We start from the raw sequence: 27,722 nt of genomic DNA, 5'->3' as shown, positions 1-27,722 counted from the left end.
CCAATTAACCAACAAAAAGCAGAAAGTGGAGTTGTGACTCAGATGGTAGAGTAGTACTTTTGAGGGGGAAAAATAAATTAGGCTCTAAACTGGGCTGGTGACAAATCTGATGTCCCAGCTACATAGGAGGCTGAGATCTGAGGCTTAAAAGTCCATGAACCAGGGCTGGGAAGGTGGCTCAGTGGTAGAGCACTTGCCTTGCATGCCTGAGGCCCTGGGTTCCATTCCTCAGCACCACATAAGCAAAAAGAAAAAAGCTGGAAGTGGTGCTGTGGCTCAAGTGGTAGAGCGCTCGCCTTGAGCTGAAGAGCGAGGGACAGTGCCCAGGCCCAGAGTTCAGGCCTCACGGCTGGACCCCACCCCCCCAAAAAAAGTCCATGAACCAGCAAAAAAAGCCAGAAGGGAGGTGTGAATCAAGTGGTAGAACACTACTAGTCATGAGCAAAATGCTACCAGAGTGTCCTGAGTTCAAATACTACCCAATAGCTGCATACACATACACACACACATTTACTTTTAAGGTTGCAACCACTCACTGTAGCTATAACAAGGCTCTAAACCTATTAACCCTATAGTACCACTTGCTCTAGGTGACAGAAATCACCCCAACCTGTGCTTCCTGGTAAGGAGAGACTCACCTGTCCCCCTGAACCCACTGCATCTCATGAGAAACCTGACGGGAGCGCGTGAGCCACGCACCTATTGGATAAAACGATTTGCTGGGCTCACCCCAACCCCTGCCCCAACCGGATGAAGCCCAGATCCCCCCAACTGTCAAGTCCAGTGAGGTGGGCGTGGCCTGGGTATCGGTAAGCAGTTGACAATTCAGAAGACACAGAATGAGGGTCCTGCGGGTGAGACCCCCTCCACTCAGTCTCACTCTTAACGCGACCATCTGAACACCCCAGGTTGTGGAACCAAGCCCCTTTAGAGCCTGGGGCTCCCTTTCTGCACAGGCTGGAACCTTTCCCTGGACCCCAACTTTCTTTTTTTTGGGGGGGGGTCCGGTCGTGGGCCTGAACTCTGGGCCTGGGCGCTGTCCCTCAGCTCTTCAGCTCAAGGCTAGCGCTCTACCACTTGAGCCACAGCGCCACTTCCGGCTTTTTTCTTTTTGCTTATGTGGTGCTGAGGAATCGAACCCAGGGCCTCGAGCATGCAAGGCAAGTGCTCTACCACTGAGCTACCTTCCCAGCCCTGGACCCCAACTTTCTAAGACTTGGTAGGTAACCTCTAATGGATCCCAGAGCCAGGAGTTTAAACCTCCTCCCTTCTTCCAGGGCTCCCTAACACCCCTGCAGCTGCCCCGGGGCTCCTTACGCAGCCCTGCACCTGCCCAGAGTCCTCAAATCCAGTCTTGACTGTCTCAAGGTGCGGTTTCCTTCCGTGAGTGAACGAAGGGCTTCCCCTACCCCACTAAATCACCCCAAGACTTAGGCTCCAGGAACAGTAATTTCCCTTTCTGGGTCCTTGCCCACCAGGACCCTCTAGATAGCTCCCCAACCTGGCCGGCGGCTGGCACTTGTGTGTGTGGGGGGAAAGGTCCCACGTACCATCCTCGGAAGGCAGCCCCGGCCGGACCCACGTGGGGACAGCGGCCTCCTACCCCGCGGGTCTCCCAGGAGCTGATCAGCTCTTTCTGCGGAGCGGAGGAACCACTTTGGGGCCGCTGTGCCGGAGAAACAGCAGCTTTCCCAGGCGGCTGTGCGGTAGGCGGGGCCCGCGGTGGAGGGCATGGTGCTGTGGGCGTGGCTTGCGTGGTGGGAGGAGCCACCGTGGCTGTGATTGCGTGCTGGGGGCGGTGCTGGTGGGTGTGGCTATGCAGTGGGAAGGGCGGGGTTGAGGAGGGGTGGTGGGCCTGAGCCGCAGGTAGGGTGGTGTCTCTGAGCCCAGTCCCAAGGACGAGGTCTGAGGAATAGCCCACACTCGCTTCTCATTCCACCTGCTGACAGCTAGGCAGACAGTGACTTCCCGGTGTACTTGAAGGGGAAAATGGCCACCATCCTATATCACCTAAGGCGCTGACGCTGGGGGGTGAGTATATTGCTTCAAATTCTGGGCTGGGCTGCATGGGCAAATGGATGTGAGGCCATTGGCCCTAGGGTTTGGCTTGGTATTATTGCTTAGACAGTGGGACCCTGAATTGCCTGGATTGGAGACCGGCATTTGAAGACAAGGCTCCTTAGGATCGGGGGTTCCTGCCCCAGAGAGGAAGCTGGGCTGGTTACTGATGGGTCTGGGACTTAGGCAGGAGTTGAAGGTAAAGCTCCTATCCAGACCCTGATTAAAACACCAGTGGATCCCCACCTGGAGTCTAACCTGGAGACAGAGCTGGGAACCAGGCTGCTAAGTGGGGGCCAGAAGAAGGGCTGGCAAGCCATAGATGGTGAACGGTAGAACTGAGCTCTCTCTCACTCTATTCCCCTCGCTTCCCCTTCCTAGGCTCTGCCTACAAGCCTGTGTTTCCTTGCCTGGGCTGCCTTCTCCCAGAAGGGACACCAAGACGCTTGGAGGGTCTGGAAACTTGACAAAAAAAATTTTTTTTTGGTCCGGTCATGGGGCCTGAACTCTGGGCCTGGACGCTGTCCCTCAGCTCTTCAGCTCAAGGCTAGCGCTCTACCACTTGAGCCACAGCGCCACTTCTGGCTTTTTTCTTTTTGCTTATGTGGTGCTGAGGAATCGAATCCAGGGCCTCATGCATGCAAGGCAAGCGCTCTACCACTGAGCCACCTTCCCAGCCCAAACTTGACAAATATTAATAAACATTCTGGTTTCTTGGTACCTCTGCCCAGCTGTGACGTGTGTTCCACCAGCCTGGGATGTCTGGCTTGGGGTGAGCCCATTGCCCTAGCCCTTGAATGCAGCAGCCTCTTAACTCAGGGAGGATGGCAATGCTCCCCCCTGGGCCTGGGGACTGGGCAGGGCCTTAATATCCTCCCCCTATGGTGGGCCAAAGGTAGAAGGATGCCAAAGCATCCATGACACAAGAATGGCATAGGTTCCGACAAACTGAAAGAGATGCCAACACCAACAAGCTGAAAGAGGTATCGAGTGGCATAGAAACCTCCTGTAAACCCAGACTGTGGAAGCAGCAGTACTCTGAACCCCCCACGGACCTGTTTGGGATCTCAGCAAGAACCAGACTACAGCCTGGGCATGATGGCTGTAATCCTGCTACTCAGGAGGTAGAGATCAAGAGGATCCAGTTTCAATGTTAACTGGGGCAAGTCAGTGAGATCTCATCTCAACACACATCGTAGTGGCTATCAATCTAGCTACAGCAAAGTGTGAGGAGGATCACAGTCCAGGCATAAAATGCTAGACACTATCTGAAAAACATAACTAGAAGCTGGGTGCTGGGTGCTGAAACCTGTAATCCTAACTACTCAGGAGGCTGAGATTTGATGATTGTAGTTCAAAGCCAGCCCAAGCAGGAAACTTCTTAAGACTTTTATTTCCAATTAACCCCCAGAAGACAGGAAGTGGTGCTATGACTCAAAGTTGTAGAGGAGTACTAGCCTTGAGCAGAAAAAAAGCTCAGGGACAGTGCCCAGGCCCTGAGTTCAAGCCTTATCACCAAACAAACTTATAACACACAAACAAACACACACACTTATAACTAGAGCAAAAAAGGCTGGAGATGTGGTTCAAATAGAGTGCCTGTCTAGGAAATATGAGGCCTTGAGTTCATAAGCTAGTACTACCAAAACTAAACCAAACCAACCAGGCTGCAGCTTAACTGGAACCTCTTCAACTGGAACCTGATATAAAGAAAGAAAAAAAAAAAAGGTGCAGGACAGAAATGGAGAAAAGCCAATTCAGCTCCTAAGAGAGGAGGCAGCAGTGAGGCTTGAACTCTGAGCCTGGGCGCTGTCCCTCAGCTCTTCAGCTCAAGGCTAGCACTCTACCACTTGAGTCATAGTGCCACTTCCGGTTTTCTGGTGATTGATTGGAGGTAAGATTTTCATAGACTTTCCTGCATAGGCTGGCTTTGATCCATGATCCTCAGATCTCAGCCTCCTGAGTAGCTAGGATGACAGGCATGAGACACTGGTGCCTGGCAGCAGGCACCACATCTTATTCCCCAAAATCTCAGCTCCCTCTTCCTGGAAGCCTGAGCCCCAACTCAACTCTCAGAACAGGAGGCAAATCCCACAGGAAGCAGCAACTGGACAGCATTTATTTCCTCCTTGGGCCTGGCAGGCTGGGAGCAGAGTACAGGCAAAGGCACTGGGGTGTGTGAGCCTGCAGCAACCTGGAGCTTCTTTGGCTGCCTGGGTGGTAACTAAGCCAGGGTGTGTCGGGACTGGAGTGATCATCTCAGAACTGAGATAGGGCCCTGGGGACATGGAAGTGTGGGGTTTGGCACAGGTACAGGATAGGTAATGGAGAGGGTATGGTGGGGTGCGGTGACCTGTGGGCAGAGGGTATCTTAAAGCCAGGGATAACACAGGGTATGGCAAGATGGGACATGTTGGGTTCTGGCTGGTGTAGGTGCTGCTGGGTGCCAAGGACTGCGGAAGGAAAGGCCTGTGGATAACAGGATGTGCTATGACACTATGCCTGAAGACAGATCAGCCCTGGGTAACATCCAGGTACAAGACAGCGCCACAGTGAGGAGGTGAGGGGCTAAACGGCAGGGGATCCCACTCAGGAATACATTGTCAGCTGCAGCCACTGGAGAGAGAAAGATACACAAGTGAGGAGCAGGGAACCCCTGGGCACTGGGCACCTCACCCAGGGGCTGTTGGGAAAATAGGGGGAAGGGGCCAGAACTCTGAGCTGAGCACCCACACCCCAGGCTGGCGCTTCGTACCTCCTGGATGTTCACTCGAATTTGTCCACTGCCATCTTTATCAAGAGATTTGAAGGCACCTGGAGATGAAAGGCAAGCTTGGGGGTAAGGCTGTGGCTGGCTTGTTTTCCTTCTAAGGCTCGTACAGGCTGATCCCTCTGCCTTGGATACCCTTCCCTGCCATTTCTCTAGGCTCTCCTCCTCATCCTTTCAGATTCCAGCTCATATACACCCTCTTCCAGAGAGCCCTCCTTGACCCTCTGGGCTGCCTAATCTAGTCCCACTCTGAGTGTCCCCTCAATCCCCATGGGGTAGCTGCCAGTGGACAAACACCTCTGCATCCTGAGCACTGTGAGAGCGGTTCATCAGGTCACCACTGTGTCCCTAGCACTGTCCACCTTAAGATCACCAATGGTGGTCAATGATGGCTGATCAAATCCCCACCCAAGAAGAGAACTCAGGCATCACTCACGGAACATGGCATCCAGTCTGACCAAGCAGCTGATAAAGTTGTCAAAATCCATGCTCCCATTCTCATCGGAGTAGCGCCGGATAATCATGTTGTACAGATGCTCATTCAGGTGGAAGCCTGGGAAATGGTTGACGCCCTTCGATCAGGACCCCGCCCACCTTGGAGCCCCACCCACCGCCAGCTCTCACTACCCATCTCTTATCTCTCATCCCCACCTGCTGCCTCAAAGGCCCCTGGGAGCTCCCTGCTGCTGATGGTCCCCGATCTGTCCACATCGAACTGTTTGTATATCATCTGCGGAGATAGAGGGCAGGGTCCATCTAAGCATCAAGGTATAAAATAATCTCCATGGCTGGGGTGGCGGAATACGGCTCCTGAGGCTGTCACACACCTGCCACTTCTTGATGTTGTTCCATAGATACTTGAATTCTTCAAAGCCCAGCTTGCCTGTGGTATCGCTCTGGCATTAGGTTGTTAAGAACAATGAGACAGGGCCGGGAAGGTGGCTCAGTGGTAGAGTGCTTGCCCTGCATGAATGAGGCCCTGCGTTCCATTCCTCAGCACCACATAAGCAGAAAAGGCCGGAAATGGAGCTATGGCTCACGGCAAAAAAAAACAAACAATGGGACAGGGCTAAGGGTGTGGCTCAAGTGGTAGAGCCTCAGCCTGGCGCATGAGAGGACCTAGTCCAGGCCCCGGTACCACCAGAGAAGAAAGAGAAAGAGGAAGACAGGAGATGGGTGGCTTACACCTGCACACCTAGGTACCCAGGAGGCTGAGATCTGAGGATTGTGGTACAAAGCCAGCCTGGGCAGGAAAGTCTGTGAGACTCTTGTCTCCAATAAACTACTCAAAAAGGCCAGAACTGGTGCTGTTAGAGTGCTAGCATAGAGCAAAAAGAAGCTCATGGACAGCACCCGGGTCCAGAGTTCAAGTCCTAGGACTGGCAAGATAAAAACAGAGAGGAGGGCTGGGAAGGTGGCTCAGCGGTAGAGCGCTTGCCTTGCATGCCTGAGGCCCTGGGTTAGATTCCTCAGTACCACATAAGCTAAAAGAAAAAAGACGGAAGTGGCTCTGTGGCTCAAGTGGTAGAGTGCTAGCCTTGAGCTGAAGAGCTGAGGGAAAAAGAGAGCCAGAGAGACAAGAAATCCTAGCTACTCAAGAAGCTAAGAGCTGAGGGATCAAGGTTTGAAGTGAGTCCAGGCAGCAAATCTCAGTTTCCTCTCAGTTTAATGGCTGGAGAGGAGACAGATTCAAAACTGGAAAATCTGCCAGGTGTTGGTCACTCACATCTATAATCCTAGCAAGTCAGGAGGCAAGATCTGAAGGTCTTGGTTCAAAGCCAGGAAAGTCTGTGAAACCCAGTTAACCAATTAATTAACCAATTAACCGCTAATTAACCACCAAAAGCTGGAAGTATAGCTGTGGCTCAATTGGTAGAGTAACAGCCTTGGCCCAGGACCTTAGTTCAATCTCCCAGAACTTGCACACACAATTGGAAGATCTCAAGATCAAAGTAACAGGGCTATGGGCATGGTTTAAGTGCTAGAAAATCTGTACAACAAGCTCTAGACCCTGAGTTCAAGCCCTAAGTTTAAATTACCCTACTACCACACACACATATACACATACACACACAAACTATTAAAAGTATCTTAACAGCTGGGCGCCTGTAATCCTAGCTACTCAGGAGGCTGAGATCTGAGGATCTCAGTTCAAAGCCAGCCTGGGCAGGAAAGTCTGTGAGACTCTGTTTTTTGTTGTTGTTGTTGTTGGTTATGGGGCCTGAACTCTGTCTGGGCCTGGGCACTCTCCCTCAGCTTTTCAGCTCAAGGCTAGCGCTCTACCACTTGAGCCACATCACCACTTCCGGCTTTTTCTGCTTATGCTGAAAAGTCAAACCCAGGGCCTCATGCATGCAAGCAACTCCACCAACGAGCCACCTTCTCAGCCCTGTGAGGCTCTTATCTTCAATTAGCCACTCAAAAATCAGAAGTGGCTCAAATTGGTAGAGTGCTAGCCTTGAGGAAAAGAGCTCAGGGAAAGCGCCCAGGCCATGAGTTCAAGCCTCATGACAAAAAAAAAAAAATCACAGTAAGCGTTAATGTGTGCAGACTACAACAGTATTTAACCTTTTGCACAGGAAGTGGTGCTGTAGCTCAAGCGGTAGAGCACTTGCCTTGAGTTGAAGAGCTCAGGGACAGCGCACAAGCCCAGAGTTCAAGCCCCATGACTGACAAAAAACGAAAAGAAAAGAGAAAATGAGATGGTAAACCTTTTGCACATAGCTTCAGTTTGGTCAGTGTCAGAGATAGGCAAACTGAGGCACAGAGTCAGTAATCTCACTAAAGGAGCACAGTTGGGACTTCACCCTGTATAATTCATGTGTGATCACATGACATATTTATGTGTGCACATATCCAAGATTAGCTTATGACTGGACTATGTGCAAATATACTGAGTTTTTATGAATACATTCCTTCACACACTATATGTATGAACATCTGTGTGTGTGTGCGTGGTGTGTGTGTGTGTGTGCGTGTGTGTGCGTGCATGAGTGTTAGCAGTTTAGATTCTCAAGCCTAAAAGATTAGAGTATTTGAAGCTTTCGCTCTTTGGCTGGCATTCTACCACCTGAGCCACACCTACAGCCTCTTATTACTTATTCTTTCTTTTTTTTTTTTTTTTGCCAAGCCTGGGGCTTGAACTCAGAGCCTGGGCACTATCCCTGGGCTTCTTTTTGCTCAAGGCTAGCACTCTACCACTTGTGACACAGCTCCACTTCTGGCTTTTTCTGTTTATGTGGTACTGAGGAATTGAACCCAGGGCTTCATGCATGCTAAGCAAGCACTCTTCCACTAAGCCACATTCCCAGCTCTATTTATCCTTAATTAAAATTTCAAAGAACTCTCTGAGCCTCCTTCCTCACCTACAAAATATAGAACAGTTGTGTTAGCGTATATGTCAGGGTTTCTATGAAAGTTCCATCTATTATTCTAAATAAAGTGCAAGGTGTCACTGCTGCTGTCTTTTTTTTTTTTCTTGGCAGTAATTGGGTTTAAACTCAAGACCTTGTGAATGCCAGGCTGGCATTCGACCACTTGACCCATGCCTGCAAGTTCTGCTTTTTGCTGGTTATTTTGGAGATGAGGCTAGCAAACTTTTTTTTCCCCTGAGCTGTCTTTGAACCTGAATTCTCTAGATTTCACAGCCTCCTGACTAGCTAGGATTATAGGCATGAGCCTCTGGTGCTTGGCTGGTATCATTACTTATCACAAGTCTCTATGTTTGTGTTTTTGAGTATGAAAACAACACCTTTGCTGTCCTAAACATATGCTCAAATACTTCCCTCTTCAGCAGGGTGCCGGTGGCTCACGCCTGTAATCCTAGCTACTCAGGAGGCTGAGATCTGAGGATCTTGGTTCAAAGCCAGCCCGGGCAGGAAAGTCCGTGAGACTCTTATCTCCAATAAACCACTAGAAAACCGGAAGTGGTGCTGTGGTTCAAGAGGTAGAGCACTCACCTTGAGCTGAAGAGCTGAGGGATAGTGCCCAAGCCCAGAATTCAAGCCTCACAATCGACCCCCCCAAAAAAAGTTCTCTCTTCACCCAGAGCCCCAATACCTATCTCATCTTCCCAAAGGATACATCCATCACAGCCACCATGCTGCGACAGGTATCAAGGCCAAAGCCATCAGTTTTCAAATCAGGATCTGTGGGGGGAAGGGGAAAAGTTGAAGGTCAAAGTTTAAAGATCATAGCTCCCCCAGCTCCCATGTCTCTAAACGTTCCCCATGCCTTGACCCTGGTCACTCACGTCTGGTCACCACCTTGTTGAGAATGTTCATGAGTTCCGTGGCACTGACCTCCATGTCCTGTGGGCCCAAGTTTAGAGGCGGGTCAGGGGAGACTGAAAGGGGTCTGGATATGTCATGAGGAATGGGAATTAGGGGGAGGGGAGTGTCACTGTCAAGTATGTGTGTACAAGAAGGCCTGGGAGACCCAGGTGCTGGTGGCTCACGCCTGTCATCCTAGCTACTCAGGAGGCTGAGATCTGAGGATTGCGGTTCAAAGCCAGCCTAGGTGGGAAAGTCCGTGAGATTCTTATCTCCAATGAACCACCAGAAAACCGGAAGTGGGGCTGTGGCTCAAGTGGTAGAGCGCTCGCCTTGAGCAGAAGAGCTGAGGGAGACAGTGCCCAGGCCCAGAGTTCAAGACCCCCCCCCTCAAAAAAAAAGGCCCGGGAGGAATTAGGACAGGACCAGTGGCCCGGGATTACTTACATCTCCAGCCAGCTGGGCAAAGAGTCTCCGGAACTGGCGGACCTCCTCACTCTCGTTGGCCTCAATGTTGGAGTAATGGGTGCGTGGGGGCTGTGGAGGGAGCGGACATCTTCAGAGGAGAAATGGCATCTGCCACCCTGGCTCCCCCGCCCCCAAGCACCCAAGGTAGGAAAGCCAGGGTGGGTGGGGCAGCCAATGATTCCAGGAGCACAGGGCGGTAATAAATGGCCAGGGAGCATGGCACAGGATGTGGCTGGCACCCGTGGTTGAGTTTGGGGATTTGACAGAGGGAAAGAGTTAATAGCCAAGAAGTTCCCTCAGAGGGGAATTCCTGTAGAGGCTGTTTCTCTGTAGGTACAGGGATGGGGGTCTGACACCAGCCCAGGGATGTGCAGGGGGGCTTACCGGGGGCTCCGGATTGTACTGCGCAGCTGCCTCGCTGAGAAGAGACGAGGAGGGGTTAGCGTCGGGGGGCGGGGCCGCCAACGGGCAGCCGCAGAATGGCCAGCCCCCACCCCTCAGATTCCACACCTCCACCCTTCAAGGGTCCCCATCCACACTGGCTGGTAGTCCCGCCCTTCATCTAGCTGTAGTTTCTAATCCCATCATCCCAGGCAGACATCAAGTTATCTTGGCCCCAATCAACAACCCCAAACCCCACCCAGATATAACAGTGAGCTCTTTAAGGGCTCCCTTCTTAAAGGCTCTGTTCCCACCGTTCCCCCCCCCCCCCCCCCCCCGCCTTCCCCCTTGCTTGGGCCCCATCTTCCTTGGGCCCTAGCTACCCCAGGAATGTCTTTCTGAATGTCTATCTTTCCTACACCCTACTTCGGCTCTATTAGGCCCTGCCCCTTTGGGGGATGACTGCTTAGTGACCAAGGCCCAAGGCCAAGGAACAACCTGCAGGGCATATCTTCTCCATTAACCCCCCTCCCACCCCCCCATCTCTCTCTCACACACATACACGTTATTACCCATACTCAGCTTTTTCTGGTGTATTTCATCCCCTATCACTTTAGGCCCTGGCCTCTCCTGGGCCCATCTCCTCATTAATCATCTACACTAAGTCCTGCACCCCTGGAGATCACCCAGATTCATTGGCTTAGCTCTTTTTAATGAAATAGAGGTGAGGTAGAGCGCCAGCCTTGAGGTGGAAAAGTTAAGGGAAAGAGCCCCAAGGCCCTGAGTTCAAGCCCTGGGAGCAGCAGCAGCAGAGCACACACACACACACACACACACACACACACACACACACACACACACACACACACACACACACACACACACACACACACACACACACACACACACACACACACACACACACACACACAGAGGTTAGCTAATGAGGGACACAACCAGTCCTGTTAAGTTCATTACCACCACTTCCCCCCAAAAAATACCCACATGAATTCCTTCAGGGTCAACATTATTGACTCACTCAGGCAAGTACCACCCTTGACACACACACACACACACACACACACACACACACACACAGAGGTTAGCTAATGAGGGACACAACCAGTCCTGTTAAGTTCATTACCACCACTTCCCCCCAAAAAATACCCACATGAATTCCTTCAGGGTCAACATTATTGACTCACTCAGGCAAGTACCACCCTTGGCCTGTCCCCTTGAACTGAGATTAGGTTGGTTTTTTTTTTTCCTTTTTGTCAGTCATGGGGCTTGAACTCTGGACTTGGGCGCTGTCTCTCAGCTCTTCAGCTCAAGGCTAGCACTCTACCACTTTTGGCTTCCTCTGCTTATGTGGTACTGAGGAATCGAACCCAGAGTCTCATGCATGCAAGGCAAGCACTCTACCACTGAGCTACCTTCCCAGCCCTCTGGCGATTTATTGGACATAAGAGGTTCATGGGCTTTCCTGCTTCGGCTGGCTTTGAACCGTGATCCTCAGATCTCAGCTTCCTGAGTAGCTAGGATTACAGGCGTGAGCCACCGGCACCGTTCAACTTCCTTTTTTTTCCAATGCTGGTACTGGGTGCTGTCCCTAAGGCTGTTTTGCTCAAGGCTACTGCCCTACCACAAGAGCCACCACCGGCTTGTTAGTGATTAATTGGAGGTAAGAGTCTCAAGGCCATTTCTGCCCAGACTAGGTTTGAACCTGGCGAGTAGCTAGGTTGACAGCCGTGAGCAGTCAGGCTCTCCGTGAGCTCTTTCTCCTTAAGGGTAGTCTCCTGGCAGAGGCTAGAACAATTTAAGGAGCCCCAGTCAGTCTCAGGTAAATCCCACTTTACATACTTGACCACGCCCGTTCCGACCACGCCCCGTGGATGCCACGCCCACATTTTTGCTCCGCCTCACCTGATGGCGCTAATGACTCCGCCCAGGATGCGCATGGCCGTGCCGCCGCCGCCGCCGCCGCCGCCGCCCAGGCCCATTCCTCCGCCGCCGCCACCCCCGCCGCCCCCCGCCCCGCTGATCAGACCCCCCAACACATTCCCCAGGCCGCCGCCCAGGCCCCCGCCGCCGCCGCCGCCGCCGCCCTTCAGGAACGAGTTAACCAGGAACATGGCAGCGACTCAAGACTCCTAAGGAGAAGAGAAAGGGCGTCAGGGCCGCAGCCTCGCGCCGGAGCCCGCCCCTCCCGCAGAAATGTTTCGGAAGCTGGATGGGGCGCGGGGGGGGGGGGAGGGGGGGGACCCGCGGCCCGGGTTCAGGCTGGTGACGAGGGTTGGTGGTCCTCGGATGGGTGGGAGCGGAAGGATCAGGTTTGAAACCCACCAGGATAGAAAAGGGCAAACAGTCCTAGTTGGGTGGGGATGGGGAGGTAGAGGGGGGAAGCCCCCACATTTTGCGTTAAGGTGTACCTGGCGGGCCTGGGAGCTCAAATCTAAAACCCAGACACCACCATCACCCCAGCTGGACTTAGGGGCGCCGCGGCTCACGCCTGTCATCCCAGCTACGTAGGAGGCTGAGATCTGAGGATCACGGTTCTAACCCAGCCTGGGCAGGAAAGTCCGTGAGACTCGGATCTCCAATAAGCCACAGAAAAGGACCGAAGTGGCGCGAGTGGAAAGGGCCAGGGGGCAGCGCCCAGGCCCCGAGTTCCGGCTCCGGGACCCGTGCACACGCACAGAAACCACTCCATTTAGAGGTCTGGGCCGGAAGGGGTCGCGGGTCAGTTTCTCCCCGGGGTGGGGCTCAGGAAATTCCTAGTACGGGTGACAGCTCGGGGTAACGGGGCCCCCACCCCCACCCGAATGGCTAACTGCAGCCCCAGGACCGCAGCTCGGGGCCCCTGGGCATGGGGAGGGGGGAGACGCAACTAATTAGATCTCCCCATCGCTAGGTTTATATTTTAGATCAGTCCAAGAACTGGATTTGATTTTGGACGAGATAGAAGGGAGGAAGGAGGGGGCGCCCCGGGGCGGGGTAACGAGGCTCGCACGCACAGGCCTGGGGGCTCGGATCTGAGGCACCGCCCCACCCCTCCACGCGGCCTCCGGTCCGGCTACTTCTGGGTCTGTCGAGCCTCAGATTGAGGGGTGCAAGGGAGTGGGGGGGGTGTTCTGGGCCGGGGTCAGCGCCTCACCCGTCCGTGGATCCGCAGCTCCGGGGCCTCCCGCAGCGTCCGGTTCTGGAGGGCGGGGCCGTGAGTCAGGCCCGGCGGCGGCCTCGGCGGCGGGGTCACACCCGGCCTCGGCCCGGGGCCCCGCTCGGTCCTAGCGCCGGCCCCCGGGACTGCGCCTGCGCGCGGCGGCCCCGCCCCGTCACGGAATTGGGAGACTAGGGCTGTCTGAGTCATTCCCAGGTTGATGGTTCGAATCCCGCTCGGCTTCGTTCCACCTTTGCTTTACCACCCTGGTGTAAATGGCCAGGCTTGGGAAACTAGAGCTGCGAAGACACATTTCTGGTGCCTCCCTGTGAAGTGTCACCCTGTGGCTGTCTCCACCTGCCTAAGGTGGCGGTTTACCGGCTGCCCTATAAGGGACTCAGTAAGCGGCCTCTTCTTCCTTGCCGTATAGACACACAGTACCTAGGGCACCAATTTCCGTTTGTTTTCCAGGCCGGGGAGGTGGGGGGGGGAATGCATTTGTGACAAGGACATGGTCTCCCTGTCCTCTGCAGGCTCTGGATGGAAGCTTAAGGAGCCTTCCTATGCCACGTTCTCCCTACCCCCATCCTGGCTGGGCCTCCAGGTGTGGGGTCTTCCACACTCCAAAGAGAGCCCGGGATACAGGAAAAGTCCCTTGGCCCAGACATCCCGAGGTCCCAGAAGCAAGCACCAGGACAAGGCAGTTGCCTTTGCCTTCCAGTTTGGACGTGCAATCTTTGTGCTCCCTGTTCTTTTCCTGGCCTCGTCTTTGGTGGGTCTCCTTGGGGAGCACAGGCTTCAGGCTGAATCCTGGCTCTGACCCCAAAACAGTAACTTGAGCAATAATATTCCTGTGGCTTGCTCCTCCACTTAGTATGTCTTATCACTTAGAATTAGGTAATACATGCTTAGTGAACCAAAGCTCCTCAGGGGGGTTGACTTAGGCATCCTCAGATAATATTGCCTTCCTTTCTTTCGTGTGCATGTCCCATAGATCACAGCATTTGTCTCCATAACAGCCCTGTGGAATGGGTGCTGTTTATTTTTATAATGGTACTGGGGCCTCAACTTAGGGCCTGGCCACTCACTGTCAACCTTTTTCAGGTCAAGGTTGGGGCTCTACTACTTAAGCCACACCGCCATTTCTAGCTTTTTGCTGGTTTATTGGAGATAATAAGGGTCTTACAGTCTTTCCTGCCCAGGGTTGGTTTCGAACCTCAATCCTCAGATTTTAGCTAGGATTACAGGTGTGAGCCACTGGTACCCTAATGGGTGCTCTTTATCATCTGTTTGTAGATAAAAAATGCAAGTGAAGCCAGGCAGCCAGACTCCCTAGTCAGTCCCTTTAACCAACTATTCTTATGCAGTGACTTTTCATAATATAATTGATATGATAATTACAATAGTTCAAATAACAAGATAAATGCAGACTGTACAATTGCAGCTTGTGTATCCCCAGGGCTTGCTGGGGCCACGCCAGGCAACTGCTTTATATGCCTATGTAGAAATCCAGGTGTAACAGGACAGAAAAGGGAGGCAATGAAAGGCAGGGTCATAGAGAATGGCAGGAACCGGTCAGAACCTGGGCTTGGCTAGTGAAAATTTATTTGATGATGACTAACCCGGATTCCCTTCTTGCCACACCCTTTCCTGCCACACAGAGAAGTTTGTCTTGTTGCTCATCCTCAGGCATTTGCCTAAGCTGTGACCTCTGTCTAAAGCACTTTTATTTTTTATTTTTTTTTGTCGGTTGTGGGGTTTGACCTCTGGGCCTAGACACTGTCCCTCAGCTCTTCAGCTCTTCAGCAAGCCCTCTACCACTTGAGCCACAGCGCCACTTCCAGTTTTTTTTTTTTGTTGTTTGTTTATGTGGTACTGAGGAATTGAATCCTGGGCTTCATGCATGTTAGGCAAGCACTCTACCACCAGGCCATTCCCAACTCTCACTTCCGGTTTTCTGGTGGTTAACTGGAGATAAGAGTCTCATGGAAGCTGGGTGCCAGGTGGCTCACGCCTGTAATCCTAGCTACTCAGGAGGCTGAGATCTGAGGATTGTGGTTCAAAGTCAACCCGGGCAGGAAAGACCGTGAGATTCCTATCTCCAATAAACCACTAGAAAACTGGAAGTGGCACTGTAGCTCAAGTGGTAGAGCACTGGCCTTGAGCTGAAGAGTTGAGGGACAGCACCCAGGCCCAGAATTTAAGCCCCCAAACCAACAACAAAAAAAAAGTCTCACAGATGTTTGTGCCCAGGTTGGCTTTGAACTGTGATCGCCAGATCTCAGCCTCCTCAGTAGCTAGAATTAAAATCATGAGCCCACTGGCGCCTGGCTTTACTTTTCCATTTTTTTTTTTTTTTTTTTTTTTTTGTCTGTCATGGGGCTTGAACTCTGGGCCTGGGCGCTGTCCCTCAGCTCTTCAGCTCAAGGCGAGCGCTCTACCACTTGAGCTACAGCGCCACTTCCGGTTTTCTGGTGGTTTATTGGAGATAGGAGTCTCACGGTCTCTCCTGCCCGGGCTGGCTTTGAACCGCGATCCTCAGATCTCAGCCTCCTGAGTAGCTAGGATTACAGGCGTGAGCCACCAGCGCCCGGCCTACTTTTCAAATTTTTTTGCCTTCATCTACTCAGACTTGAGTGTAGGCTCCCGAGTCTCTCTTTTTTTTTTTGGTCAGTCATGGGGCTTGAACTCTGGGCCTGGGTGCTGTCCTTGCACTCTTCAGCTCAAGGCAAGTGCTCTACTGCTTGAGCCACAGCACCACTTCCGGTTTTCTAGTGGTTATTGGAGATAAGAGTCTCAAGGAGTTTCCTGCCCAGCTGGCTTTGAACCAAGATCCTTAGATCTCAGCCTCCTGAGTAGCTAGGATGGCAGGTGTTAGCCACCAGCGCCGGGCTCCCAGTCTCTTCTTTTAGGAAGTCCTATCCTGTAACCACACTCACCTAGAGGCTGCCTGATGGGTGCTCTCACAACTGCTTGTTGAATTAATTATATATAGCTTGTAGTCTGACATGGTGGCACAGGCTTAAATGCCAGCACTCAGGAGGCTGAGGCGAGAGGATTACGAGTGCAAGGCCAGCCTGGGCCGCACAATAAGGCTCTGTCCCAACAATAAAACAAAAAACCCTATTGTGGTTTCCACAGTGATCCCGGCACCACACAATCACCGCTGTCGTCCAATTGCAGTACCGCCCACTGCCAAGCATTCAGCCACCTCCATTTCCTATTAATTCCCTGTGTCATAGGAAGATAGCTAGACCAAGGAGAGGGGGAGGGGAAAGGGACAGGGAAGGGGGGAGAGGGGGGAGGAGAGAGAGAGAGGGAGAGGGAGAGGGAGAGAGAGAGAGAAAATGTGGAGCATGTCGCATGGCTATCTGGGAAATAAAGTCCTCTTGCTAAGCGGGAGTCACAGGGAGAGCAACTGGAACTACTCACTCCCGGGCTAGCGGCAGCTGGGCGGTGTGCTGCTGCCCCCAGGTGGCTACTTAACAATTATTATCGAGACTAGGGAGGATCAAGGAAAGGGAACTGGGTAAGAAATCCGGCTGCCAAGCCGGGCGCTGGTGGCTCACGCCTGTAATCCTAGCTACTCAGGAGGCTGAGATCTGAGGATCGCGGTTCAAAGCCAGCCCGGGCAGGAGAGACCGTGAGACTCCTATCTCCAATAAACCACCAGAAAACCGGAAGTGGCGCTGTAGCTCAAGTGGTAGAGCGCTCGCCTTGAGCTGAAGAGCTGAGGGACAGCGCCCAGGCCCAGAGTTCAAGCCCCAGGACCGACAAAAAAAAAAAAAAAAAAAAGAAATCCGGCTGCCAGGCACTGGTAATCCAAGCTACCCAGGAGGCTGAGATCTGAGGATGGAGGTTTAAAGCCAGCCCCGGCAGGAAAGTCCGTGAGACTCTTATCTCCAATGAACTACCAGAAAAACGGGACATGGTATTGTGGCTCAAGTGGTAGAGCGCTAGCCTTGAGCTGAAGAGCTGAGGGACAGTACCCAGGCCCAGAGTTCAAGCCCCACGACCGAGAAAAAAAAAAAAAGGGGGGGGGCTGGGAAGGTGGCTCAGTGGTAGAGCGCTTGCCTTGCATGCCTGAGGAAGAAAAAAAAAGCCCCAAGTGGCGCTGTGGCTCAAGTAGAGCTCTAGCCTTGAGCTGAAGAGCTGAGGGACAGCGCCCAGACTCAGAGTTCAGTCCCCACGACCGGACCCCCCCCCCAAAAAAAAGATGGTTTCTCTTGTTTTCTCAGGACTGAAAAATTCCCATATAACACTGGCAGCTGGAGCATGAGGAAATGGATGGTGAAGCACCAAGATGTATAGAGACGGACAAGGGCTGCTGACAACAGAGGTCAGACCAGGCTGTTTGGTGATTCAAAAAGAATTAACTTTCATCCTGCTTAAGCTATTATCTTTTTGGGCCTATCAGTTACAGCACAGAACATTACATCAAGTAGCAAAGGACAAAGAACAATCTACAGGCCTCCAACTAGTCCTACCGCTTTGCGCAGGTTCCTGTTCTATACACCACCCCCCTCCAGCTTTCCTCAGCCGCTCCCCAAATCAGAGGCCCTCACATACTTCCCCAGTTTCTGATGAATTTAATTTATGAGTGTTACAAATACACAGCAGGTGGAAGGTAAAGAAACAGAGATGGGTCAGGTGAAGGGGGCATGGGCGTACATACAGGGAGGGACAATGAAGGGAGTCAGGAGCTGGAGCAGGGAGACATCCTTCCTTGGGTGTCACATCTCATCCAATCCATAGTCTTCCTCTGGGAAGTCCCCCACTGTTACCACTGATGGCTTGACGAAGGCTCCGTACTTGTCCTGGCACTCAAAGTAGCGCTTCCCATTCACACTGCAAGGCATGATGGGAGCCAGTGATTAGAGCACCTGTGTGGCTTCCAAAGATGAGAAGGCTCACCCAGCGGTGCCTGGATTTGCACACAAGCATGTGCACGTATATGCACCCCCCTCAGTGGGAACATGCCTACCTGCCGTCGTTTTTCCCTAGTGGCTCATCATAGCGGACACCAATCCAGTAGCCGGGCTTGAAATCTGTGAGTCCTGCCAGGGGAGAAACCTGGTGAAACCTGTGCACAGGGCTCCCCCACAGTCAGGCCTATAGGCTGAAAGCCTGTGCTGGAGAAAACCACTCCTTACTACCCACACTCTCTTCCCCTAAGACATTGGGCTCCTCCAGGACCACCAGCATGGAGACAGAGCCTCTTCACTGATTACTCTCCATGATCCCACCCCTGCCCATTCACTCAGCCCCAGCCAAAACAAAAGGGGGGCAGCATAGTTCCATTGCCACAGAGAGCACAGATTCCTGCATTCACATACAGACTAGCATTCACACCAAAGGCCTCTGTAGCAACATGGCAATGAATAAAGCAAACCTGCCCACAGCTTGACCTTGGACTTGCAGCCTCCAGAACAGTGAGAAATCCATTTCTGTTCTTTTTTTTTTTTTTTTTTTGTCAGTCATGGGCTTGAACTCTGGGCCTGGGCACTGTCCCTCAGCTCTTCAGATCAAGGCAAGTGCTCTACCACTTGAGCTACCGCTGTAGTTTACTGGAGATAAGAGTCTCATAGTCTTTCCTGCTGGGGCTGGCTTTAAACCACGATCCTCAGATCTCAGCCTCCTGAGTAGCTAGGATTACAGGTGTGAGCCACCAGCGCCCGGCTACATTTCTGTTCTTTTAATTCCCTATATGTGGTACTTCATTGGAGGAGCCCTAGCAAACTAGTGCTCACCCAACAACAAGAAGAGAAACAATTCAGCTGGGCACCCTAACTCACACTTGTAATCTCAGCTACTTGGGAAGTTCAAAATCCAAAGCTATCTTAGGGAAAAAGGGAAACCCCTGAGGGTGAATAATATTAAAACATATTGCATGTATGTGTGAAGATAATGTAAGAAATATCAGTAAGCTGGGTGCCAGTGGCTCACACACATAATCCTAGCTACTCAGGAGGCTGATATCTGAGGATCACAGTCCAAAGCCAGCCCAGGAAGACAAACCCATGAGACTCTGATCTCCAATTAACCACCAAAAAGCCAGAAATGGCACTATAGCTGAAGTGGTAGAGCACCAGCCTGGAGTGAAAAATGCTAAGGGACAGTGCCCAGGCCCTGAGTTCAAGCCCCCGAACTGACAAAAAAAAAAAAAAAAAAAAAAGCTAGGCTCTCCTTGAAGGCCAAGTCCCAGGCCTCTGGACAGAGCAGGTTTCAGGGACTACTGACAGAATGAATGGCATTCTGCTCAGCCTTAGGATCCAGCAATCCCTGGGCTACTACTACATACCTACATACATGACGGTGCCCCGGCGCGGGGACTGCCCCAGTGGCCGCACCTCACAGCGGCTACCCACGGAGATGGCACTGGCTTGGGCTTTCTCCTCGGCAAGGCGCTGGGCTGCCTCAGCCTCTTGCTGTGCCTTCTGTTCTTCATTGTAAGGGCCAAGTTTGCTTCGCTTCAAAAAGGATCGGACTGAGTCTGTGGATCGGGTATGGTGGGGGAGACAATTGGACTCAATGGCTGGGCTGTGTATCTGTCTCATCCCCCCAGGGCCAACATTCCTGCAGTCATTCTTCTATTCCAGGGACTGGAATGCTGTCACATATGTCCAGGCCTGTGCATGGCCCATCTTCTCCCTGCCCCTCAGTCTCTGCTCCAATCAAGCCCGTCTTTCCCACTACCTATGCTAAGGTGCTTACAGTTGATGACACTGCCACGTGTCCTGCCTGCCCCACCTCAGGCTGCCAAGTGACTCTCACTGCTGTTCCCCAACCTCCTCTCTACCTTCCCAAGCACCATCTGTCCCGATCCCCTCTAAGCCTTCTGCCTGCACGGCCCACTCCTCACTCCCCACCCAACCCCACATTCACATTCTGTACCTTGCCTCTGTTCATAGGCCTCTTGTGAGATCTTGTATTTCTCCACCTTGGATACATCCTCATACTCCCCAAGGCGGGCACCACTGTGGTCAATGACCTGTGGGAGAGTGGGGGGGGGTGTAACCTGGGATGCTGGGGTGCACATGCACTTGGACCATCCTGTAGACTCAAGTCTCCTTATTTGGGAGAAACCAAGTTCCTCCCCTCCCCACCTTTCATCCCAGCCATTTCTCCCTCCTGAACAGAGCAGAAGGGACAGTGTCCCGTTCCCCCCTCCCCCCCCCCCGTGTGTGTGTGTGTGTGTGTGTGTGTGTGTGTGTGTGTGTGTGTGTGTGTGTGTGTGTGTGTGTGTGTAATTACTGAGGCTTGAACTCAAGGCCTGGGCACCTTCTCTGAACTGTTTTTTTTTTTGTTTGTTTGTTTGGGTTTTTTTTTTTTAACTGTATTTTTTTTTGTCTTTTCTTTTTTGGTACTGGGGATCGAACCCAGGACGTTGCACTTGCTAGGCAAGCGCTTTGCCACTGAGCTACATCCCAGCCCTCTGAACTGTTTTTTGTTCAAAGCTAGTGTTCTACCACTTAGACCCATATCTACTTCGTTTTTTTTTTTCCTTTGGCGGGGGAGAGGGGGAGTTAAATGGAGATAAGAGTCTCACAGACTTTCCTGCCCAGGCTGGCTTAAAATCACAGTCCTCAGATCTCAGCTTCCTGAGTAGCTAGGGTTACAGGCATGAGCCACTGGTACCTGGCTCGGAAGCTCTTTCTTTAGTTCCCAGAGGGAGGCAATTACCATTTCTAGATACCCCCAGTTCCCTGAGTTTGAATCATCGGTCCAAGATCACTCTAGGCTGTCACTGTACAGTGATATGGACATTTCTCATCATGCTGGACTGGGGGGGGGGAAGGGCGGTTCCATAAGGGTAGGGCTTATGTATGTTGGTCATCACACACTTGCTTTCATGGCAAGCATCTGATCAATAAATGAATGGACAGGGTCCCAGCGACGGTGGCCTCACATGGATTCGGCAACCGTTGTCTACGGGATAGGAGCCCAGCAAAGCGTCTTCCTGATCTAACTTGCTGTAGAACTTATCATCGGCTCCATACAGCTCCAATTCCATGCAGGAAGCAGGGCTGCCCACCACCAGTTCCAGCTTGCACTGCGGGGAGACGGAGGAGGGTGGAGAAAGACTGTCAGTGGCCCCATCCTCTCCCTCAAGGTTGCACCTCTGTTCTCCATCACCCCACCTAGGTAACCATCACTCAAGGCCCACCAGACCTCTGCTTCTTCCAGTCCCCCATCCCCTCCGCTCGGCCACAGGCTCCCAGGAGCATCTGATTATATTTTCTCCCCGGCCCCGCCCCTACCCTCTGGGATCTCAAGTTCTCCCAATTCACCCAAGGCCGAATCCCGTAGTCCGGGCATCCACAGATAACCTTAGGACCACCCACAACCCTTTATTTGCCACACCCCTAGGGCACCACCTCCAAGGCCGCACCTTGAATTCAGCAATAGTGAGATTGCGACTGTACCGCTTTTCGGAGCGGAAACTGTTGAGGGAGCTGCTGATGAAAACGTTCACGGTGGGCGCCGACAACCCCGTCACCTCCATCCTGCCGCGCCCTGCCGCACGCCACAGCGCAGCTCGGCCGCCTCACACCGGTTCCGCAGACAGCGCCGCCGCCGCTTCTGGGATAGAGGTCCCGCCCCGCCCGCTCCTGAGCAGGACGAATCAGAAGGCTCCCGCTGGAAGGCTCAGCCAATCGTTGCCATTCTTTCTCCATGGCCCGGAAGTTGGCTCTCCCTTACTCTTAGGTAGGCCCAACCAATCCTGAGAGGCTTTCCAGAGCTCTCTGTTCTTCCAATAGCCATACAGGAAACGGTCTGGGTGAAGCCAGGAGAAAGGACTGGCAGGAGAAATCCCGGTCCGCGAAAAATTCGCACTGCGCATGTGCACTGGTCCAAGGGAAGCGCGATGGCGTCTTCTACTTACGCTCCGCGCCTGGCGTGTTTGCATTGCGCCTCATAGTCTCGGTTGTTATACTCGGTCTATTCCCCTTCCGTAAGCCAGGGCGGCAAGGTCCCCAAGTTAGAAGCGATTACTACGGGCTGTCAAAAGGCCCAGGCGAGCAACAAGCCAAGCTCCGCGCCCAAGGGACCAGGTTCCTGTAGGAGGCTCCGCCCCTTGTGGGCGCAGCGCCTAGGTCTGACCCTTCGCGCGACCCGTAGCGCGGTCTGCGCACGCGCGGGAGGCTGCGCGATCAGTGCGTAACTATGGAACCCGATGGCACCTACGAGCCGGGCTTTGTGGGTATTCGCTTCTGCCAGGAATGGTAAGAGGGGGAAGTGAGCGTGAGAGGGGAGCAAGGGGTGACCCCACGCCTGACCTCCGACTTTCCCCGACCCGCAGTAACAACATGCTGTACCCCAAGGAAGACAAGGAGAACCGCATCCTGCTGTACGCGGTGAGCGCGGGTCGCGGGGCGGCCCCGTTAGTTGTCCCCGCCGTACCCCGCTTCTGTGACCCACAAACGTGTGCTCCCGACGGGCCCTGGTGGCCTTTGCTCTTGACCATTACCCCAGTGACCCCGCTCCCCTGTCTCGCCCATCCCCGAGGTGACTTCATCTTCCTTTCTGGGATCCCCCTTTCCTGATCCCGTAGACGTTTTTGTGACCCACCCACACCCCTTCCCCCCCCCCACGCTCGCCCCCTCGCAGTGCCGGAACTGTGACTACCAGCAGGAAGCGGACAACAGCTGCATCTACGTCAACAAAATCACGCACGAAGTGGAGTGAGTGGCAGGACCAGGGTTTGGGGTGATGGGCTCTGTCCTGGGAGCACCCCAGCTAAGCGTAATTGCTCACACACACACACACATCCCTGCAGCGAGCTGACCCAGATCATCGCGGACGTGTCCCAGGACCCCACTTTGCCGCGGACCGAAGACCACCCGTGCCAGAAGTGAGTGCTGGGTTGAGGGTAGCGCGTTTTCTGGAGTTGGGGCTGGGTGGTGGGTAGGATATCAAAACTTTGGAGTGACAGAAGCCTCTCCTCAGGTGTGGCCACAAGGAGGCAGTGTTCTTCCAGTCACACAGTGCCCGGGCTGAGGTGAGTGGCTGGATTGCTCCCTGCGTGCTTGGGGCTTGGGTCCTGTTCCCAGAGAGGGCAGAAATACCAAGATTAGAGCCCAATGCCGGTGGTTTATGTATATAATCCTAGCTGCTTAGGAGGCTGAGATCTGGGGATCGCAGTTCAAAGCCAGCTTGGGCAGGTAAGTCTGTGAGACTCTTATCGCCAATGAACCACCAGAAAACCAGAAGTGTTGCTGTCTGAAGGAGGCAAAGTCTTGAACAGAAGAGCTCAGGGACAACACTCAGGCCCTGAGTTGGGGAGGGTGGACAACAAAAACTAAAGTGACCCCACTGTTCCCAGAATCTTAGGCTGGACCCTTGCTAGTTGGGAAAGTTTCCTTGATTGTGTTTTTGGGGTGGGTAGACTCTCTGAGTCCTGAACCTTTCTAACTATGCATCCTCTCCACCAGGATGCCATGCGCCTGTACTATGTTTGCACTGCCCCACACTGTGGCCACCGCTGGACCGAGTGAGCATCCCTAACTCCCCCTGTAATAAATACCAGATTCTGTGCCCATATTTCCCGTGTTTATTCCCCTGGGCCTGGCGGGTGGGACGGGGGCTCAGGCGGCGTGATGCAGGGTGCGGTGCTGGGCGTAAGCATCTGGCCGGGCGCTTGTGAAGCCGCAGTCCTCACAAACATGCAGCTTCTCGCGGCGCTCGCGGTAGGCGTAGCTAGCCGGCTGTCCATGCACCTTGGCGAGATGTGCTTCCAGGGAACAGCGCTGCGTGAAAGCTTTCCCACAAGCTCCACAGCGGAAAGGCCGGATCCCTGAAGTGCAGAGAGGAGGCATGACTATGAGGACAACGGCCCCTGTACTCTCCAACATGGAGCAGTTCCTCTCACTGTTGCAAACTCTTCAGACTCTTCTGGGTCTGATCCCCACTCAGTGCAAACATGGACCAGATCCCTGGGTCCCCTCCCCCCCCCCCCGCGCCCCCCCCCCCCCCCCCCCCCCCCCCCCCCCCCCGCACCAGGAAGTTCTTTCCCCTGGGGGACAGGGAGAGAATGTGCTTGACTATTCTTTTGGGGCGTGATGGACTGAATTTTTTAATTAATAACCTGTTTCACTCCTTGCCAGGCTCCTTACCTGGAGGAGGACACCTTTTCACCCACCTACTGGGTTTCAAGTATGGGGTCTGAGGTGCATGGTGATTCTGTTGCCTGTGAACCCAATCTGTGTCCAATCACCATTACTTTTTCTTTTTTCTTGTTTTTTTTTTTTTTTTTTTTTTTGGTTGTGGGGCTGGGACTCAGGGCCTGGCTGGGCGCTGTCCCTGAGCCTCTCTATGTGCTCAAGGCTAGTGCTCTACCACTTGAGCCACAGCTCCACTTCTGGTTTTTGAGTGGTTAATGCGAGATTAGAGTCTCATGGGGACTTTCCTGCCTGGGCTGGCTTCTAACTGCCATCCTCAGATCTCAGTCTCCTGAGTAGCTAGGATTACAGGCCTGAATCACCAGTGCCCAGCCCCGATCACCATTTCATTCCATCGGCTTCCTGGCCTTGGGACCAGCAACCCATGCTCATCCATGCCCTTGCTCACCAGTGTGAGTCCTCATGTGGCGCTTGAGATCGAAGGCATCGTGAAAGCCTTTGCCACAGCAGCGGCACACGTGGCGGCGTGCAGGGGTGTGGCACTTGAGGTGCCGAGTCAGCATGCGCTGCAGGGGGAAGGCCTTGGGGCACAAGGGGCAGCCAAGTGTCCCAGGACCCCTTGGTGTGGATGGCAGGGTTCCCTGTGTGGGCTGCCCAGAAGGAATGCAGGTGTTAGCCCTGCCAGCTGGGCCTTGTCCCCATTTCTTACTCAACAAACAGTATTTACAGAGTACCCAGAGCTAAGGAAGACTAGGAAGGCTGGCATCTGCCTAGTATAGGATGTGTTACCTTCGAAGACTTTCCACTAGCTAAACCTCATCACCTTTTGGTTTTTGTTTTGTCAGTTGTGGGGCTTGAATTCAGTCTGAGCACCATCCTTGAGCTCTTTTGCTCAAGGCTAGCACTCTACCACTCTTGGGGCACAGCTCTACTTCTGGTTTTTGAGTGTTTATAATTGTAGATCAGAATCTCATCGGACTTTTCTGCCTGGGCTGACTTTCAACTATAATCCTCAGGTCTCAGCCTCCTGAATAGCTAGCTCAGATTACAGGCGTGGGCCACCAGCATCCTGCTCAAACTCTTTATCACTCTTACCTTGCTTTATATACTTTGCTTTTTAAGTCTCCACAGGAAATACTCTCTCCCTGCCTTGTGCCAATCCAGGGCCCTGTCTCAGGGTTTTTTTGCTCAGGGTTAACACTCTACCACTTGAGCCACAGCTCCAGTTCCAGCTTTTTGCCCAGGCTAGCTTCAAACCTTGATCCTCAAATCTCAGTCCTAACTAGCCAGGATTATAGTCATGAACCACCGATGCCCAGCTGCAAATTCTTTTTTTTTTTTTTTTGCTAGTTCCGGGACTTGAACTCAGGTCTGGGCACTGTCCTTGAAATTCTATTGCTCAAGGCTAGCACTTTACCACTTGAGCCACAGCACCACTTCGGGCTTTTTCTGTTTATGTGGTACTAAGGAATTGAACCCAGGGCTTCATGCATGTTAGGCAAGCACTCTACCACTAAGCCACCTTCCCAGCCCTGCAAATACTCTCTTGAAACGTTTTTCCTAAGGTTACTTTCTGTCCACAGACCTTACCAGACATAAGCTCCAATGAAGGGAAAGGATCTTTGTTTTGTTCATGCTAACTATCTAGCATTTAGAGCTGTGTGTGGCTCACAAATAACCTCTTTCCTTCTAGTGCACATGGAGCCTTCCATCCTTGACACTTTGTCCGTTGTCTCAGAAATCATCCACCAGCTGGGTGTGGTGGCTCACACCTGTCATCCCAGTTACACTCAGGAGACAGAGGTAGAAAGATCACTGTTTGAGATAAGCCTGGGCAAAACAAACCAAATAACAACAACAACAACAAAAATTTAGACCTATCTGAAAAATAACTAAAGCAAAAAAAAAAAAGCCTAAGGGCGTGGCTCAAGTAGTAGAGCTTCTGTTGAGGGTGAGAGCCAGCAGGGGTGAAGCCGGCCCTGTCTTAGCCAGCTTCTGACTCACCATTGCCCACGAGTTCCTGAGGCCAGAAGTCTGGTGTGCTGCCGGCCTCCCTTGGCTGCTGCAATCTGAGGAGAGAAGCCAGAGGCATGGTGATGTTCTTTGTCTCCCCTGCCCCTCAGATCCAGGGCCGGTGAGGAGCCCACCTGGGATGTAGGCATCTCCCCGGAGCTGGTCAGGCAGGTGGCCCCAGTTGGGTGGCTGTGGACGCCGACTCCTGACCAAAAAGACACGGGGCATCACCTCGGCAATGGTGGGGATGGTGAGATGGCTCCTCACACAGATTACAGTGTCTTCTACCTGCTGTCAGACCTCAGTCCCAGGACCACAATCTCAGGTGGGAAGGGAGGGGGAGCCCTGGAAAGTGTGTGTGTGGTGGGGGGAGGAATGGATCTCATTCTTCCCATGCAAATTTGTCCACAAGCCTCAGGAACAGCTTTACCTACTGCCATTAGCTCTGCCTCTGAGCATCCTTCTGCTAAGCCAGGTTCCTGTAGAAACTCTGTCCAGTGCCAGCTGCCAGGGACAGACAGGCAGGGCCCCCCAGAAAGGCTCAAAATGTAGAAGAGCCCAGATCACTCTTGGGTTTGGGGAGAGGAAAGAAACATAGTCTGAGCACTGGCAGGGCAAGAACTTGAAGATTCCGTTTGCCAGGCAAATCAGTCACCACCGGTTGTCCACAGCCTGCGTGGTTATTCAAATCACAGCTGTCCGAGGAAGTAGGGAGGGGCAGCTGTGATTGTCCTCCCACAGGTGTAGGACACCAGTCCTTAAGTAAGAGCAAAAATAAAGATCCAAGCTGGGTGCCGGGATCTGGGGTGTCATTGCTCACCAAGCCTCAATTTCTCCAACCAGCAAATGGAACTGAAGCAAGATAGGTAAAGAGGCAGGAAAATGTAAAATCATAAATACTAAAACAGAACCAGGAAGTAAAACTAAAACATCAGAGCAGCTGGGCTCAGAGGGCTCATGCCTGCAATCCTAGCTGCTCAGGTGGCTGAGATTTGAGGATCATGATTTGAAGCCAGCCAGGGCAGGAAAGTCTGAGGCTCTTATCTCCAACTAACCACCAGAAGACCAGAAGTGGCACTGTGGCTCAAAGTGGTAGATTGCTAGGCTTGAGCAAAATTGCTCTAGGAGTGTCCATGCCCTAGGTTCAAGCCCCAGGACTGGCATAAACAAAAATTATTATTATTATTTTTTTGTAGTTCTGGGGTTTGAATTCCTAGCCTCCTGCTTGTTAGCCACACCCTTCCAACCCTCCCCCACTTCTGAAAAATCTGTGTGTGCAACCCTACACCCTGTAAGGAGGCTGAGATATGTAGTGTCGGTTTTCCTGATTCTGTTTTCAGGTACTGGGGCTTGAACTAAGAGCCTAGGTGCTATCCTTTAACTTTTACACTTAAGGTTAGTACTCTACCACTTGAACTACAGCTCTACTCGGGCTTTTTGGTGGTTAAATGGAGGTAAGTCTCATGGACTTCCTGCTGACT

The 27,722-nt window shown here is 52.8% G+C and overlaps 4 protein-coding genes across 7 annotated transcripts; 1 reads left to right on the top strand and 3 right to left on the bottom strand.

Annotated features, from left to right (window-relative positions):
• Window positions 1-4,149: 4,149 nt before the first annotated feature.
• On the bottom strand, window positions 4,150-13,187 carry LOC138811526 (calpain small subunit 1). Its single transcript, XM_069999247.1, has 11 exons — window positions 13,103-13,187; window positions 11,872-12,098; window positions 9,952-9,985; window positions 9,547-9,636; window positions 9,081-9,138; window positions 8,912-8,976; window positions 5,656-5,724; window positions 5,480-5,558; window positions 5,265-5,381; window positions 4,814-4,872; window positions 4,150-4,674 (listed from the first exon to the last, which is right to left on the bottom strand). Exons 2-11 carry the CDS (start codon window positions 12,078-12,080, stop codon window positions 4,648-4,650), a joined length of 807 nt encoding a protein of 268 aa, XP_069855348.1. The 5' UTR covers window positions 12,081-12,098; window positions 13,103-13,187; the 3' UTR covers window positions 4,150-4,647.
• A 4,487-nt stretch (window positions 13,188-17,674) lies between these two features.
• On the bottom strand, window positions 17,675-22,117 carry LOC138811523 (tubulin-folding cofactor B). Its single transcript, XM_069999243.1, has 6 exons — window positions 21,498-22,117; window positions 21,015-21,158; window positions 20,000-20,096; window positions 19,407-19,598; window positions 18,090-18,162; window positions 17,675-17,953 (listed from the first exon to the last, which is right to left on the bottom strand). Exons 1-6 carry the CDS (start codon window positions 21,609-21,611, stop codon window positions 17,839-17,841), a joined length of 735 nt encoding a protein of 244 aa, XP_069855344.1. The 5' UTR covers window positions 21,612-22,117; the 3' UTR covers window positions 17,675-17,838.
• A 62-nt stretch (window positions 22,118-22,179) lies between these two features.
• Window positions 22,180-23,650, top strand: LOC138811524 (DNA-directed RNA polymerase II subunit RPB9). Of its 3 annotated transcripts, none has more exons than XM_069999245.1 (6): window positions 22,180-22,332; window positions 22,410-22,464; window positions 22,718-22,791; window positions 22,887-22,961; window positions 23,057-23,108; window positions 23,542-23,650. In XM_069999245.1, the coding sequence occupies exons 1-6, from the start codon at window positions 22,274-22,276 to the stop codon at window positions 23,602-23,604; spliced, it is 378 nt and encodes a 125-aa protein (XP_069855346.1). In that variant the 5' UTR covers window positions 22,180-22,273; the 3' UTR covers window positions 23,605-23,650. The 3 variants fall into 3 exon arrangements, with proteins under 3 accessions (XP_069855346.1, XP_069855345.1, XP_069855347.1); XM_069999244.1 differs by having other exon boundaries at window positions 22,224-22,332; window positions 23,043-23,108; XM_069999246.1 differs by lacking the exon at window positions 23,057-23,108 and having other exon boundaries at window positions 22,224-22,332.
• Window positions 23,651-23,694: 44 nt separating this feature from the next.
• LOC138811556 (putative transcription factor ovo-like protein 3) lies at window positions 23,695-26,469 on the bottom strand. Of its 2 annotated transcripts, XM_069999324.1 has the most exons (4): window positions 26,376-26,469; window positions 26,233-26,297; window positions 24,677-24,878; window positions 23,695-23,903 (listed from the first exon to the last, which is right to left on the bottom strand). In XM_069999324.1, the coding sequence occupies exons 1-4, from the start codon at window positions 26,467-26,469 to the stop codon at window positions 23,695-23,697; spliced, it is 570 nt and encodes a 189-aa protein (XP_069855425.1). The 2 variants fall into 2 exon arrangements, with proteins under 2 accessions (XP_069855425.1, XP_069855424.1); XM_069999323.1 differs by having other exon boundaries at window positions 26,233-26,469.
• Window positions 26,470-27,722: the final 1,253 nt, after the last annotated feature.

The sequence above is a fragment of the Dipodomys merriami genome, unplaced genomic scaffold, assembly GCF_024711535.1.
Source record: "Dipodomys merriami isolate MVZ:Mamm:240054 unplaced genomic scaffold, mDipMer1.0.p SCAF_534, whole genome shotgun sequence".
Lineage (NCBI taxonomy): Eukaryota > Metazoa > Chordata > Mammalia > Rodentia > Heteromyidae > Dipodomys > Dipodomys merriami.
This window is presented reverse-complemented; position numbering and strand designations above follow the sequence as displayed.

What these genes read in the sequence shown, in the direction of transcription:
- LOC138811526 (XM_069999247.1), bottom strand. Translation starts at nt 12,080, where the DNA reads ATGTTCCTGGTTAACTCGTTCCTGAAGGGCGGCGGCGGCGGCGGCGGC. An exon ending in CAACAAGGTGGTGACCAGAC is followed by an intron (nt 8,977 to 9,080) that starts GTGAGTGACCAG and finishes TTCCCCCCACAG; the next exon opens with ATCCTGATTTGAAAACTGAT. An exon ending in ACAACATCAAGAAGTGGCAG is followed by an intron (nt 5,559 to 5,655) that starts GTGTGTGACAGC and finishes CTATCTCCGCAG; the next exon opens with ATGATATACAAACAGTTCGA.
- LOC138811523 (XM_069999243.1), bottom strand. Translation starts at nt 21,611, where the DNA reads ATGGAGGTGACGGGGTTGTCGGCGCCCACCGTGAACGTTTTCATCAGC. An exon ending in GGCCTATGAACAGAGGCAAG is followed by an intron (nt 19,599 to 19,999) that starts GTACAGAATGTG and finishes CCCGATCCACAG; the next exon opens with ACTCAGTCCGATCCTTTTTG. An exon ending in CTAGGGAAAAACGACGGCAG is followed by an intron (nt 17,954 to 18,089) that starts GTAGGCATGTTC and finishes CATGCCTTGCAG; the next exon opens with TGTGAATGGGAAGCGCTACT.
- LOC138811524 (XM_069999244.1), top strand. Translation starts at nt 22,274, where the DNA reads ATGGAACCCGATGGCACCTACGAGCCGGGCTTTGTGGGTATTCGCTTC. An exon ending in ACCGCATCCTGCTGTACGCG is followed by an intron (nt 22,465 to 22,717) that starts GTGAGCGCGGGT and finishes GCCCCCTCGCAG; the next exon opens with TGCCGGAACTGTGACTACCA. An exon ending in CACACAGTGCCCGGGCTGAG is followed by an intron (nt 23,109 to 23,541) that starts GTGAGTGGCTGG and finishes CCTCTCCACCAG; the next exon opens with GATGCCATGCGCCTGTACTA.
- LOC138811556 (XM_069999323.1), bottom strand. Translation starts at nt 26,469, where the DNA reads ATGCCCCGTGTCTTTTTGGTCAGGAGTCGGCGTCCACAGCCACCCAAC. An exon ending in TCAGGAACTCGTGGGCAATG is followed by an intron (nt 24,879 to 26,232) that starts GTGAGTCAGAAG and finishes CCTTCTGGGCAG; the next exon opens with CCCACACAGGGAACCCTGCC. An exon ending in CCACATGAGGACTCACACTG is followed by an intron (nt 23,904 to 24,676) that starts GTGAGCAAGGGC and finishes TCTGCACTTCAG; the next exon opens with GGATCCGGCCTTTCCGCTGT.